We start from the raw sequence: 20,502 nt of genomic DNA on the forward strand, positions 1-20,502 counted from the left end.
CATTCAGCATCACTGCAAATAAGGGCTTCTTTAAGGGAGCCCTCAGAGGGCCAATTCACTCAAGTGATTTTAAAATGTCCGTCTAGGGCCGCCGGGCAGGGTGCTGGGCTGGCTAGATGGAGAGACAGCGTGTGGGGGCAGAGGCTCAGACGAGTGGAGGAATCTGAGGTATTTTCTCAGATTTTAGACTGTAGGGTGACACCCGGGTGACACCCGGGTAAGGAGGACAGGATGAAAGAACCTCCTCAGTTGTGCCCATCAATGGCTCCTTTTGGGATTTAAAGGCTCCTTCTCTGGGTTGGTTAATCAGAATCTGTAATGCTGTAAAGGTTGCTACACTGTTTTATTCATTCTCACTCAACCACACTCACTCCCTCTCTTCCTCTATCTCTCTCCTTCCTCCCTCCCCCTCCCTCCCTAAATTGAAAAGCTTCATGAATATATTGTCTTTGCACACAGCCTAGTGTCCTGTGGAACAAAATAAAGCTGACTCAGTTTTTGTGGAAATGGTAGGTGGAACCTGCACAGTCCAGTTTTGATTTGCTTATGGGCTGTGCTTTTGGGCATGTTCTATAATCAAAGGAAGCTATTATCACTACCACCCGTTTATTTTAACTATTCAGTTTCCATGGCACCAATAGGCACCGATATGGTGCCATGGTAACAACAGAGTAAAAACAAATGGGTGGAAACAATAGTCTTTCCTTTGATTCTGCTCAGAAAATGTTTCTCAACACTGATGTAGTTACTCTATTACACCACACTCAGCTAACGCTACTACTGTACAGGGCCCGTTGCTACTGTATAGGATAACGTTATTTTTACAGCCTTTTATTTACCTCTTTCACTGTAAAAAGGACACCAGTGAGCTTAATGGTCCATTGAGTATTATAAGGATTACAATGAGCCTTTTCCCTGCCACCCATGGGCTTAATTTCTCAGCTTTATATGGCTCACCTAAAACCCCATCCTGTGATTGGTCGGTTGGATCCTTTTTGTGCCAAATGCATGGGCATTATTGGCATCTGCCACTTCATTGCGTGCCACTGTGTACGAATTCACTTGTTTACAAACATTATAAATGTGCAATTGCACAAAGTACCTCTTTATGTCTTTCTCAACACTGTACTACCATTTCCTCACATCCTTCAGTTTCTTATGTTTCTCCTTTGACATTACTCTTTCCCTTGGTAGCATTAAATATCATTTCTGTGCTAACCTCACCAAGCGAGGTATTAAATTAGAACAGCACTGTATCTTCCACCCTACCCCAATTAGAACAGCACTGTATCTTCCACCCTACCCCAATTAGAACAGCACTGTATCTTCCACCCTACCCCAATTAGAACAGCACTGTATCTTCCACCCTATCCCAATTAGAACAGCACTGTATCTTCCACCCTACCCCAATTAGAACAGCACTGTATTTTCCACCCTATCCCAATTAGAACAGCACTGTATCTTCCACCCTATCCCAATTAGAACAGCACTGTATCTTCCACCTTACCGCAATTAGAACAGCACTGTATCTTCCACCCTTCCGCAATTAGAACAGCACTGTATCTTCCACCCTATCACAATTAGAACAGCACTGTATTTTCCACCCTATCCCAATTAGAACAGCACTTTATCTTCCACCCAATCCCAATTAGAACAGCACTGTATCTTCCACCCTACCCCAATTAGAACAGGACTGTATTTTCCACCCTATCCCAATTAGAACAGCACTGTATCTTCCACCCTATCCCAATTAGAACAGCACTGTATCTTCCACCTTACCGCAATTAGAACAGCACTGTATCTTCCACCCTATCCCAATTAGAACAGCACTATATCTTCCACCCTATCCCAATTAGAACAGCACTGTATCTTCCACCTTACCGCAATTAGAACAGCACTGTATCTTCCACCCTATCCCAATTAGAACAGCACTGTATCTTCCACCCTATCCCAATTAGAACAGCACTGTATCTTCCACCTTACCGCAATTAGAACAGCACTGTATCTTCCACCCTACCCCAATTAGAACAGCACTGTATTTTCCACCCTATCCCAATTAGAACAGCACTGTATCTTCCACCCTAGCCCAATTAGAACAGCACTGTATCTTCCACCCTATCCCAATTAGAACAGCACTGTATCTTCCACCCTACCCCAATTAGAACAGCACTGTATTTACCCCAATTAGAACAGCACTGTATCTTCCACCCTACCCCAATTAGAACAGCACTGTATTTTCCACCCTATCCCAATTAGAACAGCACTGTATCTTCTACCCTACCCCAATTAGAACAGCACTGTATATTCCACCCTATCCCAATTAGAAGAGCACTGTATTTTCCACCCTACCCCAATTAGAACAGCACTGTATTTACCCCAATTAGAACAGCACTGTATCTTCCACCCTATCCCAATTAGAACAGCACTGTATCTTTCACCCTACCCCAATTAGAACAGCACTGTATTTTCCACCCAATCCCAATTAGAACAGCACTGTATTTTCCACCCTATCCCGATTAGAACAGCACTGTATCTTCCACCCTATCCCAATTAGAACAACACTGTATCTTCCACCCTATCCCAATTAGAACAGCACTGTATCTTCCACCCTACCCCAATTAGAACAGCACTGTATTTTCCACCCTATCCCAATTAGAACAGCACTGTATTTTCCACCCTATCTCTGTAGGTTATAGACGGTATCTCTCTCCGAAAGACAGCTGTTTACAATTATGGATTTTTGGTATTCAAACTATTACTGGTGTTCAAGATATCTACTGTCTGGCTCATGTTCACTATCTTGTGGTAATTGCAAAGCTGCCTCTGGATATTATGCGAGATGCAACTACAGCTAGTGTTAGATACTGTTCCCTACTACAGCTAGTGTTAGACACTGTACCCAACTACAGCTAGTGTTAGATACTGTACCCAACTACAGCTAGTGTTAGACACTGTACCCAACTACAGCTAGTGTTAGATACTGTACCCAACTACAGCTAGTGTTAGATACTGTACCCTACTACAGCGAGTGTTAGATACTGTACCCACCTACAGCTAGTGTTAGACACTGTACCCAACTACAGCTAGTGTTAGATACTGTACCCAACTACAGCTAGTGTTAGATACCGTACCCAACTACAGCTAGTGTTAGATACTGTACCCAACTACAGCTAGTGTTAGATACTTTACCCCACTACAGCTAGTGTTAGATACCGTACCCAACTACAGCTAGTGTTAGACACTGTACCCAACTACAGCTAGTGTTAGATACTGTACCCAACTACAGCTAGTGTTAGATACCGTACCCAACTACAGCTAGTGTTAGATACTGTACCCTACTACAGCTAGTGTTAGATACTTTACCCCACTACAGCTAGTGTCACTAACTGTATGTCATTAACTGTAATAAACAGTGTCTAACCAGCAGTGTTGGGGAAGCATCTCTGAAAATATAGTTTACCAAGCTACCAATTACACTGAAAGAAGTTAAGCTACATGAAAGCTACCCTTAAAAAGGCGTTCACTACATCCAAACTACTAAATCTGAAATGTCATAGATAAGAAATTGCAAGAACTTATCACTTTGGAGTCAGATTGACAGAATTACAGAATGTGGAAGTTAGTCTATTAAACACAAAAACTGAATTTCAAGTGAGAATCAGGTAGGTCTGATGCAGAAAAATAAAGGAAATTCTTACAGACTTTTATTTTTTTATTTTTTATTATTGCAAATAAAGTAGTGTGTAGTTCTAGTAGTTAGCTACACCGCTACATGGCAGAAAAGTAATTAACTACTGAAAACACTACCAAGATTATAATTTAGTTCAACTACTACCAAGCTACTGCAAAATGGAGTTAAATTACTAGTTACCGTAATTTCCGGACTGTAAGCCGCTACTTTTTTCCCACGCTATGAACCTTGCGCTCTATACAATGACGCGGCTAATTTATGGATTTTTCCCGCTTTCACAAATTCATGCCGCCAAAAAACTGAGCACCGTCACATAATGTGACGTAAATCGAGCGCGCTCAAACTTTCCATCATTCTGATTACGGTAGTCATTTTGTCACCCTCATCATGGCAAAGACACAGAGAAATGCATATGATGCAGCTTTCAATTTGAAGGCGATCGATCTGGCTGTTGGAAAAGGAAATAGTGCTGCTGCACGGGAGCCTTAATGAGTCGATGATAAGACGTTGGAAACAGCAGCGTGAGAAACTGACTTAGTGCAAAAAGACAACAAAAGTTTTCAGAGGAAAGAAAAGCAGATGGCCCGAACTAGAAAATGAGGCTTGGATGAGTTTGCCTCCGGATGAAAGTGAGGAGAGCGCAATGAAAACGATCCAACATCGGATGAAGCAATTCTGAGGCTATTCAACTCCGACACCAAAGGAGATGACTTCAGTGGTTTCAGTGCACAGGAGGAAGATAGTGACCAAGGACTTTCTTGGTAGGCTATTGTTTACTGCTATTTAAAAAAAAAAAAATGTTACAAGCCTGTTTCGTTAAAGCCTATTTATTTTTGTTACAAGCCGGGTTTCGTTAAAGCCTATTTATTTTTGTTACAAGCCGTGTTTCGTTTAAAGGCTGTGTAAAGTTCATTTGTTTCAATGTACCGGTAGGCACCTGCGGCTTATAGACACGTGCGGCTTATTTATGTACAAAAAAATAAATAAAAATAAATTCAGTGGGTGCGGCTTATATTCAGGTGCGCTTAATAGTCCAGCAATTACGGTAAACTACATGTACTCCCCAACACTGTTCACCGGTGATAACAGTCTATTTTGGGCACCCAGTGAAGGGCTATGCCAGCTGTTTTCAAAGTGCTATGTTAGCTTCAGAGGATGATCGAACGAAAGACAGGATACATCTGGGAAGTTTCCCACACAGCCCCACTGATGAGCTTCCACAGCCTCTGAGTGGCTACCAATAATTAATTGAATTGGGAATTGAGCCAATCACTGATACCAGCTGGCACACACTAGGATCAAACATGGGTCTAATCAAAATGGTTGGCATGAAGATGTGAAACCCCTGCACTGTGTGGCTGGCTACTACTGTACACTGCCAGACACAGAGCAAACAGAGCTGCTCCTGTGCTCTGTACCCACTGCCCCTCAATACTTATTGCCAGGACCTCCTGGGCACCACCGTTTTCAAGGCTCCAGCAACACTCACAGGCACCATCTGTGCTAATCTTATAAAGAGCTGTGTCACTTAGGAGTTACGCCTGGAATAGGTCTTAAAGCTGGAATCTGTAGCGTTGAAACTGCCATGTCCGTTTGCGATATTACAACAACAAAGACTTTACTTCAAACAACGAACACAGATTTTTTTCCCCTCAGACATCATTACATGTGCATAGAACTGCAGAGCATGTACTACTACTTATTTGACCAAGATGTTGGATGCTCCTTTCCTTCTTTCATAAACAAAACAAAAACAATTACAAATGCGTCTGAGGGCCAACAGTTGCGCTGTTTCATCTTTCGCGGATTTTAGCTTCAATTCTCAGACCTCAGTTAAAGCATTGCCTTGGGATTAGGGTTGCAAAATTCCTGAGACTTTCAATAAATTCCCTGGTTTTCCCGAAATCCCAGTTGGAGGCTTACAGGAACCAGGAGGGAATATGCAGGAAATCCGGAATCATTCAACCAGGATTTCAGGAAAACCACACACTCCTTTCTCCGGCCCCACACTGGCCTCTCATCAGTCCCACACACTCCTCTCTCTCTCTCTCTCTCTCTCTCTCTCTCTCTCTCTCTCTCTCTCTCTCTCTCTCTCTCTCTCTCTCTCTCTCTCTCTCTCTCTCTCTCTCTCTCTCTCTCTCTCTCTCTCTCTCTCTCTCTCTCTCTCTCTCTCTCTCTCTCTCTCCCCCCCCCCCACACTGGCCCCTGTTCAGCCATGTTGTGATGCTGTTATCACTGTTGTAGAATGAATTCTCATCAGAGAGGAAGCCAGTCACAGCCAAGCCCAACACAAACCAGAGGAGAGGATTGATTAAAATAAAATTGAAACCAGCTGTGGTCAACTCTGTTTCGGAGCTCTTCGTCGCCCTGTTTCCCAATCATTAAGGAGTGGAATAGGGTTCATTTGGCAAATAAAATACAAAATAACACAAACTGGATACATACAGCATGTAAGGGCCAAGCCAAACCACAAACCACATGTTTTATATCTTAGTTATTTGACCATTGGAAAAGATTATTTTCTGGGACTGATTTGTTTTCATTTATTGATGTTCTGCACAACATAGTTCTCCTGTTTGCTCTCTCAACAGAATGTCATTACCATGACATTTCTACCCAATTTCTTTTCTTGGCATTAGAACATAAAAATGTTAGACATTTATGGAAACAATTTGAGATTGTCCCATTCATGACAATAATATCTAGAGAAAGGTTTATTTTTATGTGGTGTGGCAGACGGCAGGGAGAGGTAAGGCGAGTTGTAATTGAGGGGAGATATCTTGCAGGTCGCTGGCTCCACTGCCGAGCCTTATATGGACTTCCTGCCCCAACGAGGGGATGCTGTAGGTGGTTAAGCCAAGGAGTTCTTGGGGATAAAGGAGGCAGCAGCCTGCACAAAGGGGCAGAGGAGGAGCGATAGCTGTAAGAGCGATAGCTGTGATTACCTGTGGTTACCTGGACTGTCGGATTACCCCCCTTGTGTACCGGACCGGATTGGCTGATGACCCCAGTGTGAGGAGTACCCCTGGAAAATGGAACGGACAATGAGAACGGCTTGTGAACTGTGAGGTGATTGGTGCATTTCCCCAGTGTACCAAGACCCCTAATAAACTTCCCATTTGCATTCTAATTGTGCTACTTGTGCCTGTTTGTTATTGAACTTGGTGACGTGGAAACCGCACACCCTTGGGCCTGCTATAGTGGTTTATACAAGGGAATCCAATAACATCACAAGCACAATGACGATAATGAATGAAAACAGATAAGTAGATAATTATATTTAATCTAATCATCTGTTTTTTATTCAATGTTACAAAAGTGGTCTGTATTATCCTCATCTGGGGCCAAACACAAGGCATATAAACACAACTAACTCAGCCACCCCTCCAAAAGACATAAACACTTTTTAGACTGCTACTGACGTTCTCTCACCCTCACCTCCTTTAACAGCGTTTACCACTAATACTGTACACTCCACTCCTCTACAAATAATGCTCACATTGCCACTCATGGGGACTGTCTCTGAAATGTAATACTTTCTCTAAATCCCAGTGGAAAGGAGCTGAATCCATCCTTTCAATCCAATCCATTGTGCATCTGCAATGTAGTGAAACTATATGAAATTGGTGACTGAGTGTCATATGGGGAAGCTACACTGAGTGTACTAAAAAGTAAGAACACCTTCCTAATACTCCTTGCCCTTTACTATCAGAACAGTTCATCAGGGCGTGGACTCTACAAGATGCTGGCCCATGTTGACTCCAATGCTTCCCACAGTTGTGTCAAGTTGACTGGATGTCCTTTGGGTGGTGGACCATTCTTGATACACACGGGAAACCGTTGAGCGTGAAAAACCCATACCCCGTTCAAAAGCACTCAAATATGGCACACCCTCTGAATGGCACACATACACAATCCATGTCTCAATTGTCTCAAGGCTTAAAAATCCTTCTTTAACCTGTCTCCTCCCCTTCATCTACACTGATTGAAGTGGATTGAACAAGTGACATCAATACGGGATCATAGACTGGCCAGGTGAATCCAGTTGAAAGCTGTGTCATGGATATGTCATGGTCTTAATGTTTTGTACACTAAGTGTATATAAGAAGGCTGTGAGTGACAGAGGCTGTGACAACTGTCAGAAAGCCTACAAGGTAGGACTGGGTAGGACAGGGTAGGACAGAAAGGCTGATGGTCACATAAGGTGGTCTCAGTAGACCTGTTCCCTGAGCTAGGTGGGATAGAAACCGTTTTTAAACCAAGACGTTTTCCCACCAACTTTGTGCCGACTTTTCTTTATATATAAAAGATATTGCCAGCAACAAATACCTATACTTTTATTTCCACCAACCGACTTACGCCTCGATCACACAGACAGCGACATTGCATGTTGGTACACCAGAAGTCCATTCATTTCCAATGGAGCGCTACGTTTGCCTTGCAGCATGGTGTTGGAGGCAGTTGCAGTGCGTTACATTTACATTTAAGTCATTTAGCAGATGCTCTTATCCAGAGCGACTTACAAATTGGAAAGTTCATACATATTCATCCTGGTCCCCCGTGGGAAATGAACCCACAACCCTGGCGTTGCAAGCGCCATGCTCTACCAACTGAGCCACACGGGACCACGCGTTTTACAGTATATGGTGCATACATTGGATTTATCTAACATTATGCGTCAACCTGTATACGTAAACAGCTTGACAGAAATGGTAGCAGGAGGGGAATGTTGAACTTTTGTTGCACACATATCCAGATGATTCTGCATACCATTTTGCGCGTTGACGCTGTCTGTGTGATCAAGGTGTTAGTCATGATTGCGTAAAGTTCTGCCTACAGCTTAGTATGAAATGGAGCCGTAATGCTGAGGTGCATTGGCACACACTATGCTCTTGCACCTCGAACATGCCTACATCTTCATTGCGCATAATGGTATGCAGCTTCATCTGGATATACAGTGCCTACGTAAAGTATTCAGACACCTTGACTTTTTGCACATTTTGTTAGGTTACAGCCTTATTTTAAAATGTATTAAATAATTTTTTCCCCTCATCAATCTACACACAACACCCCATAATGTCAAAGCAGGTTTTTAGACATGTTTGCTAATTTATATAAAAAGAAAAATGAAATATGACATTTACATAAGTATTCAGATCCTTTATTCAGTACTTTGCTGAAGCACCTTTGGCAGCAATTACAGCCTAGAGTCTTTTTGGGTATGACGATACAAGCTTGGCATAGCTGTATTTGAGGAGCTTCACCCATTCTTCTCTGCAGATCAACTCAAGATATGCCAGGTTGGAAGGGGAGCATTGCTGTACAGCTATTTTCAGGTCTCCCAGAGATATTTGATCGAGTTCAAGTCTGAGCTCTGGCTGGGCCACTCAAGGGCATTCAGAGACTTGTCCTGAAGCCACTCCTGCGTTGTTTTGGCTGTGTGCTTAGGGTAGTTGTCCTGTTGGAAGGTGAACCTTCACCCCAGTCTGAGGTCCTGAGCGCTCTGGAGCAGGTTTTCACCAAGGACCTCTCTGTACTTTGCTCCATTAATCTTTGCCTTGATCCTGACTAATCTCCCAGTCCCTGCCGCTGAAAAACACTCCCACACCATGATGCTGCCACCACCATGCTTCACCATGGGGATAGTGCCAGGTTCAAACTTGGTTTCTTCAGACCAGAGAATCTTGTTTCTCATGGTCTGAGAGTCTTTAAGTGCCTTTTGGCAAACTCGAAGCGGGCTGTCATGTGCCTTTTAATAAGAACTGGCTTCCATCTGACCACTCTACCATAAAGGCCTGATTGGTAATAATGTAAGTAGGGTGGTTGGTCGGGGTGGATCGGTGGGCGTATAACGCAAGGTTGCTAGTTCGAATCTTATCATGGACAACTTTAGCTAATTAGCAACTTTTCAACTACTAACTACTTTCTAGCTGCTTTGCAACTACTTAGCATGTAAGCTAACTCTTCCCTTAACCCTAACCTTAACCCTTTAACCTAACTCCTAAACCTAACCCTAACCTTAACCCTAACCCCCAACCCTAACCCCTAGCCTAGCTAACGTTAGTCAGGTAGCTAATATTAGCCACCTAGCTAGTTTTCGTAACATATCATACGTTTTACAAATTGGCAACATATTGTACATTTTGCAAATTCGGAACATATTGTACGTTTTGCAAATTGTACTTAATCATAATCATACGAAATGGGTGATGGACATTCACAAATGAATTAATACCATTTAAAATGTAACGTATCATACTAAATGGAGTGTCTTGTATTTACATACAGAATAATATGAAATGCTCTGAGACCAGGTTGTGATTTCATGCACATGCTGCAGACTTTTGGCTGCACAGACCAGTAACATAATTAAACAAAACATATGGCATTCTATTCGTAAAAAAAAATAAAACATGTATTTGTCTTAAAATGTTTCTGAGGACCTGCCTAAAAAATGAATAATGGATTCCTTTATAATGGTGTATATTCAATAGATTTATTCAAATGGACTTCCACCCACATCGATCCACATCTACTCCCACACTTGCCAGCATGTGCACGGGAGATATAAATGGCTTATCCTGGCAAGAATGTGGTTAAAATGGGACTCTATGAATTGGGCTCTAAAAAACATTGCCTGATTTTTTTTTTACAGTAAAGGCTTTCTGTAAAGGGTATGAGTGAGGTGACAGCATCCACTCTGCAGGAGAGCCCTGTGCCTAGTGCTCAGTAAGTCCCAGGGCAGATATGAAGTATATTTATGGAGTGTCCTGCAGAGCCATGGCCCACAGCACGCACTGAGCTGCACGACTGCCCAGTAACGATTAACTCTGACATTTCTCCCGCCAGAATCCACTCGGATTAAATATTTGCTGGCTCATTTAATATGAATGTGAATTAATGGTCAATCGTGCCGCGTCTAGACTTGACAGTTCATGCAGCTTTTGTATTCTGATCATGGAGTTCTGATCATGGAGATCATGGAATTTCGAACAAGTCATGCGTATACCCCTACATTTAAATGTGTCTTCCATGTTGTGTCTGGATTCCCTTTTTTTTAATGTATTGAAATGCCAGTATGCATTCTGCAAACGGTGGAACAGGATAAATCTGATAAGAACACAACAACAACTTGATGGCAGGAGCCATTTACTGTAGTTATCTAGCCAGTGAAACTCTGTAGCTAGCCAGCAAGTTAGCTAGCAAAGCTAAAGGGATTGCAAACAGGTTAGCATAACTCCAGCCAAACAAAAATATTTTGTTGTAAATAAGCTAGCTGGCTAGCCTTTTTGAAGCCAGTAAACACGTTCCTCACACACTATGAACATATTTCCTCTAACGTTTAATGAAAAAAGGTGCCTCACTTCCAAAACAGTTTTCTGGAGTTTTCTGGAGACTTGTGGGCAGAGTGCTGATGATGTCATCTCAAAAATGTGCTTTTGGTAGCCTGATTCCATCCAGACTGAGGATACTTTTTTCCCTGACCACCTTCTGAAGTGGCCAGCCAGATATGAACACAATCCAACCACAATACTCGAGGAGGTTCTCACTTCAAGGGCCTCTAATAGCTCATATAAACATTGTAAACTCACGGCAAGTCATAGAACCCCAACTGGCAATTAGAGAATGTAAGGACACCTGTCACTCTCTGCCCCCCTACATACAAAACCTGTCTGTGTTTCAATGTCTTGTTTGAAGTCAGTGACCTCTGCATCCACTCTTATTACGGTCATTTGAACCTGCAAATTAGAAATGCTCTTCTCAGGTGGAGTTTGTAGTTCAATTTCATTTTTTCCATTGTGTGCTTATAAATAATTAATAGGGTGATTGCAAGCGTGTGTGTGCATGTGTGTGTATGCATGTGTGTATACTGTAACATTCTGCCATCTGCCACCAGTTATGTACCCTTTATCTTTCTCCCCAACCATTCCCAAAATATGCCCATGAGTTTTTTGCCCCTGGCCTACATGCCAATCCCAGTATGTAGAAAAATGCTAGGCAGATGGTTAGAAAGTGAAAATAAGGAGGAAGAGTGCATGCGGGGAAGTACTTTGAGTACCTTTATATGTACTGTAGTACCTTTTATGAAGGTCTGCCTCTAAGTCAAGGTTACCCCCCCTCCCCTGCGGGTGTAAACACAAGCCTTATAATGGCCATAGCGTGACTCAGAGAACAGACAGGGACACTCTTTTTTCACCACCCACTAAGGTGGTGCTCTGAAAGAGTGACAGAGTTTTTCCTATTCCATCAAATCGATATTGGCTTTTTTGTACGTTTTACAAAAGTACAGACTCAGAGCTTCAAAATGGTATACGATACATTGCAGTTGGGGGATATTTTTGTATGCTCATTCAGCATAGTTCATGTGATGTCCAGAGATGCCTGAGTATATTTTCAAACAAAAATATACATTTTTGGCTAAGTATAGTCACTTGAAAGTTTGTTGCATTTGCATGCATTTTTTGTAAACCAACATTTTTGTATTTTTTTCAGAAATATGTTATTTGGGGTCTCCTTGAGCAGTCCTATCACTACTGATGTTTTTATGCAAGGAAAACTGGGCCTGGGTTTCTAATGGTTAAGTAAAAGGTTCTCTGTCATTTGTTTTTCTTCTGCTCAGCATTCTTGTTATGTTGTGTCATGTCGCTCCAGTTCCCATTGACAGTGTTCAATATTCCAAGAATCATCTTTGTTTGTCTCTGTCATGGATGCTGTGTTTGCCCTTTGCTTAAAGATTTACCACAGTGAGAGTTGTTTTATACAAGAGCCTTCTGAGTTCTTTTTTCGACTCTCTCCTTATTTGCAATCGAATTTCAGAGTTTTGTTAATCTCCTCATGCTCTGCTTCTACTGGACATTCCACTGAGTTCCAAACTTGGTCCACTTCTTCCGTGACAACAACACTGTTGATCTCCGTTTCTTCCTCATCACTGTCATCAGAAATGACAATGTTGTTTTTAACCAAGTCAACGATTTCCTCATCATCTGATTCACTTTCAGAGTCAAGAGCGAGTCACCCTGCCGTCCTCCAGAGAGTAGTCCATCACAACATTCTCCTACTGAGCTTTGTCAATAGCGCCAGTTAAATTCAGGGCAGTGATGTTGTTGAGAGCTGTAGCAACACGTTTGCAGTTGTCCATTGCTATTATCTTGAAAAAAAATCTGAGGTAGACTACTGATCAGGAAACCCCCATTATGTCTGTGGCATTGCAGACCAATCAGGAATCATCTCTCAGCATGACCACCCCCTCCATTATCTCAGCCAATCAAGGCTAGCCAGGAAGAAAACTTTTTTCTCTGTAAGAAATAAACTAGGCTCGTAATTTAAAATGTTTACAGATCACCAAAGAGTTTGCTATTAGGCACATATATTTCTATGTCTTCTATGATGTATATAAAGTGTAATATTGGGATGCAAACGCTAAACTGAATACATTTGAACTCTATATCTGACATGGTATATAGGTGTCTTCTTTTTTTAAGCTCATAACTATGTGTGTGAGGTGTATACTTTTGTTTCAAAGTAGATTTTTTTAATACTACCAAGAAACACTCTGTGTGACACTGATTTATCCAACTGCAGTAAAAGGTTAACTAGACTGCTGCGGGGTGGATCTCCTATGTTTCCCCTCCCCATCCAGTGTTTCCATTCCAATCTCATTTAGAAGATATAATGAAGCCTGTAGAGCTCAGAGCTGGTTGGAACAGAGAGGACCACCCACAGTTGGATTTAGAATGAACTGAAGGCAACAACCACCACAGCCCAAAGCTTTTCATCCACTCTAATCAGAGATGTATTAGAAAGATGTATTTCAATTACTTTTGAGCATTTTGTAATTTGTATTTCACCGGCCTTAACTACAATCCAATGTATTTCGTAACAAGATACTTTCGAGACCTGTAATTAGTATTTTCAAAATACAAAATACTTTTTTATAACTTTAGTGAAGCAGTTCAGAATTTCACCTTGCATTGGTATCAGAAGTCTAAGGGCATTATGGTGTGATAAGAGTGTCTTCTAAATTATCAATACGTAAATGAAAATGTAAAAATGAACATTAAAGCATGCTGGGTATTGTGTTAATGAGCTCCGCCCCGAAACAAGGTCAATAATATTACCCAGTGTGCTTTCTAATTGTTTATTATTTTGGTAATTTAGTAGACACTCTTATCCAGAGCGACTTACAGTCAGGACATTCAACTGAGGTAGATAAACAACCACATTTCACAGCCATAGCAAGTAAAACACTTTTAGTTAGAGCTACTGAGAATGCTCTTGTAGTGAAGCCGTGTACTTGCAAGTGTACTTATGTAAATACTCAGCTTTGCAAAAGTATTTTGTATTTTAGTTTGATGCATTTGTCTTAATAATAGTGTCTTGTATTTATTTGTGAGATTCATTTTGATGTATCTTTTGGCCATATCTGACCCTAATGTGCTGCTTGCCACTGCTTCTGCTTTTATTGGGTTAGGTTGTTGGTTTATTTGTGTTAGTTCACTTGTTTGCAAGCTGGTGCATGACGGTTGAGTGTTGCTGAGGAGGTGGGGAGATGGTGTGTGTGGTGGGCACTACCCCCAAGCTATAAGACTGGTAAAATAGTTAGTTAAATAGTTAACCAATAGCTACACGGAATATCTGCATTGATCCTTTTTGCACTAATCTCTTTTGACTCATCAAATACTCTGCTGTTACTATTTATTATCTATTCCGTTGCCTTATCCCTACCTATATGTACATACAGTATCTACCTCAACTACCTTGTACCCCTTGACTCGATATTGGTACCCTGTGTACATAGCCATGTTATCGTGTGTTATAATTTTTCCTATTTATTCTTTGTGTAATTATTTTTCAATTTTTTTCTTCTATTTCAATGGTTTTTTTCTGCATTGTTGGGAAGGGCCCGAATGGAAGCATTTCACTGTTAGACTACACATGTTGTTTATGAAGCATGTTACAAAAATATTTGCTTTTGATTTGATTTAATGCGGCTTATTTTACTTTCAGATGGCGAGCCACAACCTCCTTCACAGACTGTCACGGTAAATGGCTGGAGTGAATAAAAACGTCTTCCATCTGCGTGGCGGTGGAAAGGGCCTCTGTGGAGCTGTGGAGGCGTCAGCCGGAGGTCGATAGCAGGAAAGAAAGCAGTGCTGCTGCAGTGATCGTCTTTCAGTCTCAGCAAATCACCTTTCCTGCCATGGCTCCACCATCAGCTCTCTGCCCTCCTGATGCTTTCTCAGAGAGAATGTAGAGAGACACACACTGGAGACACACTCTCCAGCACTACACACACACCCCTTCATGGGGACAGACCTCATGCAGAGATCCCATACACACACACTCCTTAGCACAAGATACCTTTGTTGTGTGTGTTTTTTTACCTGGTAGGCAATTATTTTTCCCCAACCAGAATTGGATTTGGACTCTCTGTCCTGTGTGATTGAACCTCTTAGTAGCTTTTAGGGGGGTGTTGTCCTGCTCTGCTGCTTTATGGTTGGGTGTCCCTGGGACGTTGTGACTGAGCAGGGGGAGCCAGCATGGCCAGGCCTCTGCTGAAAATCCAACGCTACTTTCGCAGGAAACCTGTGCGCTTCTTCTCCTTCATCCTCCTCTACCTGACAGCTGGGTGCCTGGTGTTCCTGCACTCTGGCTTCGTAGGGGACAGCTCCACGGGGGGAAATGGGGGCCGGGACCCCCTGGTGGCATCTGGGATAGGGAACAGGGTGGCCTCCTCAGACGGCCGGGGGGTAGGAATGATGGGGAGGGTGTTGAAAGATACACGCAGACCCACCCCGCGGAGGTACGGCCCTCCCTGGATGAAAGGGGCTGGTGGGAAGAACTGGGAGGGTAGGGGAGTAGACTACACCAGCAGCTGGAACCGCGCCCTCAAGGGACGCAACGCCAAAGATCTGGACGACGGACGGGGTGAGTCAAAAGTTTATGTTGAGACATTGCTAGTTGTACAGTACCGTACAGTACATGGTTGGTATACACTATATACACAAAAGTATGTGGATTTGGCTATTTCAGACACACCCGTTGCTGACAGGTGTATAAAATTGAGCACACCGCCATGCAATCTCCATAGACAAACATTGGCAGTAGAATGGCCTTACTGAAGAGCTCAGTGACCTTCAAATGGCACCATCATAGGATGCCACCTTTCCAACAAGTCATTTCTTAAAGTTTCTGCCCTACTAGAGCTGCCCCTGTCAACTGTAAGTGTTGTTATTGTGAAGTGGAAACAGAACGGGACCGCCAAGTGTTGAAGCGCATAGCACGTTAAAATCGTGTGTCCTCGGTTGCAGCACTCACTACCGAGTTCCAAACTGCCTCTGGAAGCAACGTCAGCACAAGAACTGTTCGCCTGGAGCTTCATGAAATGGGTTTCCATGGCCGAGCAGCCACGTACAAGCCTAAGATCACCATGCGCAATGCCAAGCATCGGCTGGAGTAGTGTAAAGCTCGCCCCCATTGGACTCTGGAACTGTGGAAACTGTTCTCTGGAGTGATTCTCTGGAGTGATTAATCATGCTTCACCATTTGGCAGTCCGATGGACTAATCTGAGTTTGGCGGATGCCAGGAAAACACTACCTGCCCGAATGCATAGTGCCAACTGTAAAGTCTGCTGGAGGAAAAATTATGGTCGGGGGCTGTTTTTCATGGTTAGGGCTAGGCCCCGTAGTGCCAGTGAAGGGAAATCTTAACAGTACATCATATAATGACATTCTGTGCTTCCAACTTTGTGGCAACATGACAACGCCCCCGTGCACAAAGCGAGGTCCACACAGAAATGGTTTGTCGAGATCGGTGTGGAAGAACTTGACTGGCCTGCACAGAACCCTGACCTCAACCCCATCGAGACCTTTGGGATGAATTGGAACGCCGACTGCGAGCCAGGCCTAATCGCCCAACGTCACTAATACTATTGTGGCTGAATGGAAGCAAGTCCCCGCAGCAATGTTCCAACATCTAGTGGAAAGTCTTCCCAGAAGAGTGGAGGCTGTTACAGCAGAAAGCGGGGGACCAACTCCATATTTATGCCCATGATTTTTGAATTAGATGTTCGACGATCAGGTGTCCACATACTTCTGGTCCTGTAGTGTATTTAACTAGACACCCTCAGCTTGGTTTTATACATAAGAATCATTGCCTCATAAAGTCACCTCTGACTTACAGATTTATGATCTTAATTTGATCACCCTGTTGCAGGAGACCTTTCCTGCAATGCAGTAAATGTAAAACTTGTAGTGTATTCGAGGTTTAAAAGGCTTCTGAAGTTTGACATTTCCACTTTGAAATTTCAGACTTGAATTTCCCTTACGAATAATGTTTCAACCCCTACAAAAATGTCCATTAATTTTAATCCACATCATTCACATGGCCTGTTGCTGGCTCAAATTACGATCCTACATCTGTAGCTCCAGTTGTTTATGTTGTGTAAAAAATGACAGGTTTATAGACAATACAGTAATTTATTATTTCACTGCAACAGCCTGAAGAAATACACTATCCGTTTAAGTGACTATCAAACTTAAATGGCCCCTTGAGTGTTCACTGTTCATTATGAAATACACAGTATTCCACATGTACAGACACACAGGCATTTGTGGATAGGCAAATACACATTCTCCCCCATCAGAGTGTTGTTCAAGGTTAATGTGGGTATTATTGTGCTGGAGGCCTTGGCAAAACAGCAGCCATTTAAATGTGCTGCAACATTTAAGTGACTGGATATTTAACAAGTAATTAGCCCTTCAGGTGATGCCTCTCCAGGACAGGCAGGTCACCAGTAATACAAGCCAGTATTTGACGTTCATCCATGTCTGAGGACGTTGGGAGATGATGTGGAAACTGTCTATTAGGGGCAACAGTGAGCACTGTTACCTTCAAGTAGATTTTGGTTTTGCAAGGACATTGTGGATGGGCTTAAGCTCCTACATCTGATTCCAAAGGATGCATGTTTGAATCCAGCGAAAGAAAGTTTTTGATATTTTTATTTTAAACCTATCCCAAACCTTAACCCTTACATTAACCTTTCAGAGTTAATGTCTAAACTTAACCCTAACCTTACAAATGTGGAGTTAATTCCTAAACTTAACCTTTAACACTTAAAAATGTGATGTTTGGAATAACTTAAAAATGTGACGATTAAGACTGTGAGAGCTTGTAGCTCCAGGGAGATGAAGACCTCTCTCCCAGGGAGATCTAGAACCAGGGGCTCAATTAGCTCAGTGATGCCACCCATCCTGGTCCTCCTTGCCCACAGTCAGTCAACACCCATTGAGGGGGATATTCAGAACGTACTGCTTTACAGTGATAGCAGATTTTCCCTATATTTTATTATGTATGTTCACCTACATAATGGAGCTATCCTTAGCAACATCTGGTGTGACATTGTAAATATGACCTATTTATTGAGATGCCACAGACAAATGACTTGGAATCAAACCACAAAATATAATTAAAAAAAATAAGCTAATTTAAGTATTGTCTCTATCCCTGAAAGTCTCACACTCATAAGCATAGATCTCCAATCTTGGGTAAAATCCTGCACTGCTCATTTTCATGGGCCATATGTAGCATGTCCATGGCAATTAACCTTTCCCAAAAAAGAGCTAGATTGAGCTCCTGTAAAGTGATGTAGATTAATTTAGAATGGGACTCCACAAAGCTGGCTGCTGTGAGCAGCTGGTAGCAGACTGGGAGTACCAGAAGTGCACTCTCCATACTGGACTTTAAAGTATATAATAGGATTTGTACCAGATGACAGCAGTATAATAATAGAGATAGAATCTCTATGGTTATTACCTTCGTAGTACAAGGATACCTACATATAGTAAGCCTTTGAATTAGAGAAATAGGTATTACAAGCACAGGCAGTTCCTGAGTGGAATTGATTTGCACAGGGATTGTTTTTGTTACATTCATGTGGTATTCATATGGTACATGATTGTTTTCCATCTTTCTGATTGAGAAAAACACAAACAGGCTTTATATAGTACATGTATTATTGCTACGGATTATCAGATCATACGAGAGGACCTCAGTTTGTCTCCATGTAGTATGTCTAGGAGGTCCTTGCTCTCTCTCTCTCTCTCTCTCTCTCTCTCTCTCTCTCTCTCTCTCTCTCTCTCTCTCTCTCTCTCTTCCTGTCTTCCTCTCCCTCTGTTCTTTCTCTGTGAAGTGGTAACCCCCACAGGACCACAGCAGAGCGCTAGCTGAAAGAGTAATTAGTGCTTTCAAAGCGACGATGCTCCACTTCATCCACAACTCCTGTGTGCCACAGTACTCCACCACCCCCACCGCCACCTCATCACACTCCAGGCCCCTGTCATGTTCTCGTCAAGAGCAGCCACACCCAACCCGCTCCCCACCATTCACACAAGGGTACGCACACGTGTGCACATGCAAGCACACGCACGCAAGCACACACACTGTCTGAAAGAAACATTAACCAAATACTGTCTTCCCCTGTATCCAACCACCTCATCTACCCTGTTTCAAGGAGTAATCCAGCAAGGGTATCGTTGTTATCCAGTACAGATTCATTTTATCTGTTGACATCCCTCGTGAGGCGAGAACATTACTGTATAGTATATAATAAGATTATATGATACGATAATAACATGATACGAGAGGGGATAAGCTCATACTATGGTGACAAACTCAGAGAGGCACATTGTTTCTGACATGTCTGTTATTTGTTTGGGAAATCGAGAGTAAAAAACAAAGCTGTTTGAAATGGAACCACTATCCATCACCAGTCAGCACCAGATCTTCTGAATTAGAGAGATGCCTACTGTAACTATCATCACAGCCCTGAATAAAACTCTATACAGGTGGATGAGTGGTGTCCCTACACTCCCTACACTCCTGCCTGTGTACATCTGTGTACATCTGTGTACATCTGTGTACACACAGTATTTGTTTGTACAGTATAGAATTCACATTTGTGTCTGTTGCTAATCTTCTTGCCACATGACTGTGCTTACATCACAACTTGCAGATAGATATAGTATCTCTGCTTCCTTGTATGGCTGCTGATCGGATTATTTAATTTAATAAACTCAGCACAAAAACGGAAGGTGGAAGGGCAGCCCCATTTGAAGTGCAGTTCAGTTGAGCTAAATCACTGCTTCCCTTTATCATAAAGCAGATTAGTGATCAGTCCACTCTGCTGCTTTGTCTGGGAGAAAGATTACTGCAAGGTCCTACAGAGCACCACATGCTGCCGCTCTACTGCCTTTTAGACCATTACAATTACAGTAATGTGGTGGGTTAGGATGTGCATTGTTCTACGACCCCCCAGGGGACAGATGGTGTGGGTTTTGGATTGGTCTATCCAGCATGCTACCTCACAGACAGAGCAGGAAGGAAGTGTGGAAGGATGAACCAGTCCCACTGCAGAAGGACATAACCAGCCTTCCCTCCCTCCCTCCTTACTCACTTCAAATAAGTCAGGGAGGAAGTGTACTGAGTGCCATTGCAGTAGCAGGCCACTAGAAGGAGTTGTGTGTCTTTATAAATAAATCAACATGCTAGTCTGGTGTTGATTCCTTGAGCAGCAACATTGCCCTTCAATATGTCTTCACTGTATGGATCAAATTGATGATTTGGGATTTTACTTGAAAGCTGTTTTACTGATTTACAGAATGTCTCTACAGAATTGACCATGGCTGTAATAATAACAATTACCTTTGGAAATGTACTAAATGGGCATATTTTACTCACATAAACTATGGAATTCCATGCTAAACAAAACATGTGCTATCCAAAACGGTATTATTGCCTCTCTCCCTTGTCT

General features: G+C 42.5%; 1 protein-coding gene across 2 annotated transcripts in view; it reads left to right on the plus strand.

Moving 5' to 3' along the window:
- The window catches only part of LOC129853644 (WSC domain-containing protein 2-like), a 90,326-nt gene that overhangs the window by 30,411 nt on the left and 39,413 nt on the right, over positions 1-20,502 (plus strand). Inside the window, exon 2 of one of the 2 annotated variants that reach the window (XM_055919921.1) lies at positions 14,699-15,619. In XM_055919921.1, the coding sequence (XP_055775896.1) occupies positions 15,232-15,619 (388 nt within the window). In that variant the 5' untranslated portion in view covers positions 14,699-15,231. The other variant, XM_055919922.1, reaches the window with a different exon arrangement.

The sequence above is a fragment of the Salvelinus fontinalis genome, chromosome 4 (genome assembly GCF_029448725.1).
Source record: "Salvelinus fontinalis isolate EN_2023a chromosome 4, ASM2944872v1, whole genome shotgun sequence".
NCBI classification, from domain to species: domain Eukaryota; kingdom Metazoa; phylum Chordata; class Actinopteri; order Salmoniformes; family Salmonidae; genus Salvelinus; species Salvelinus fontinalis.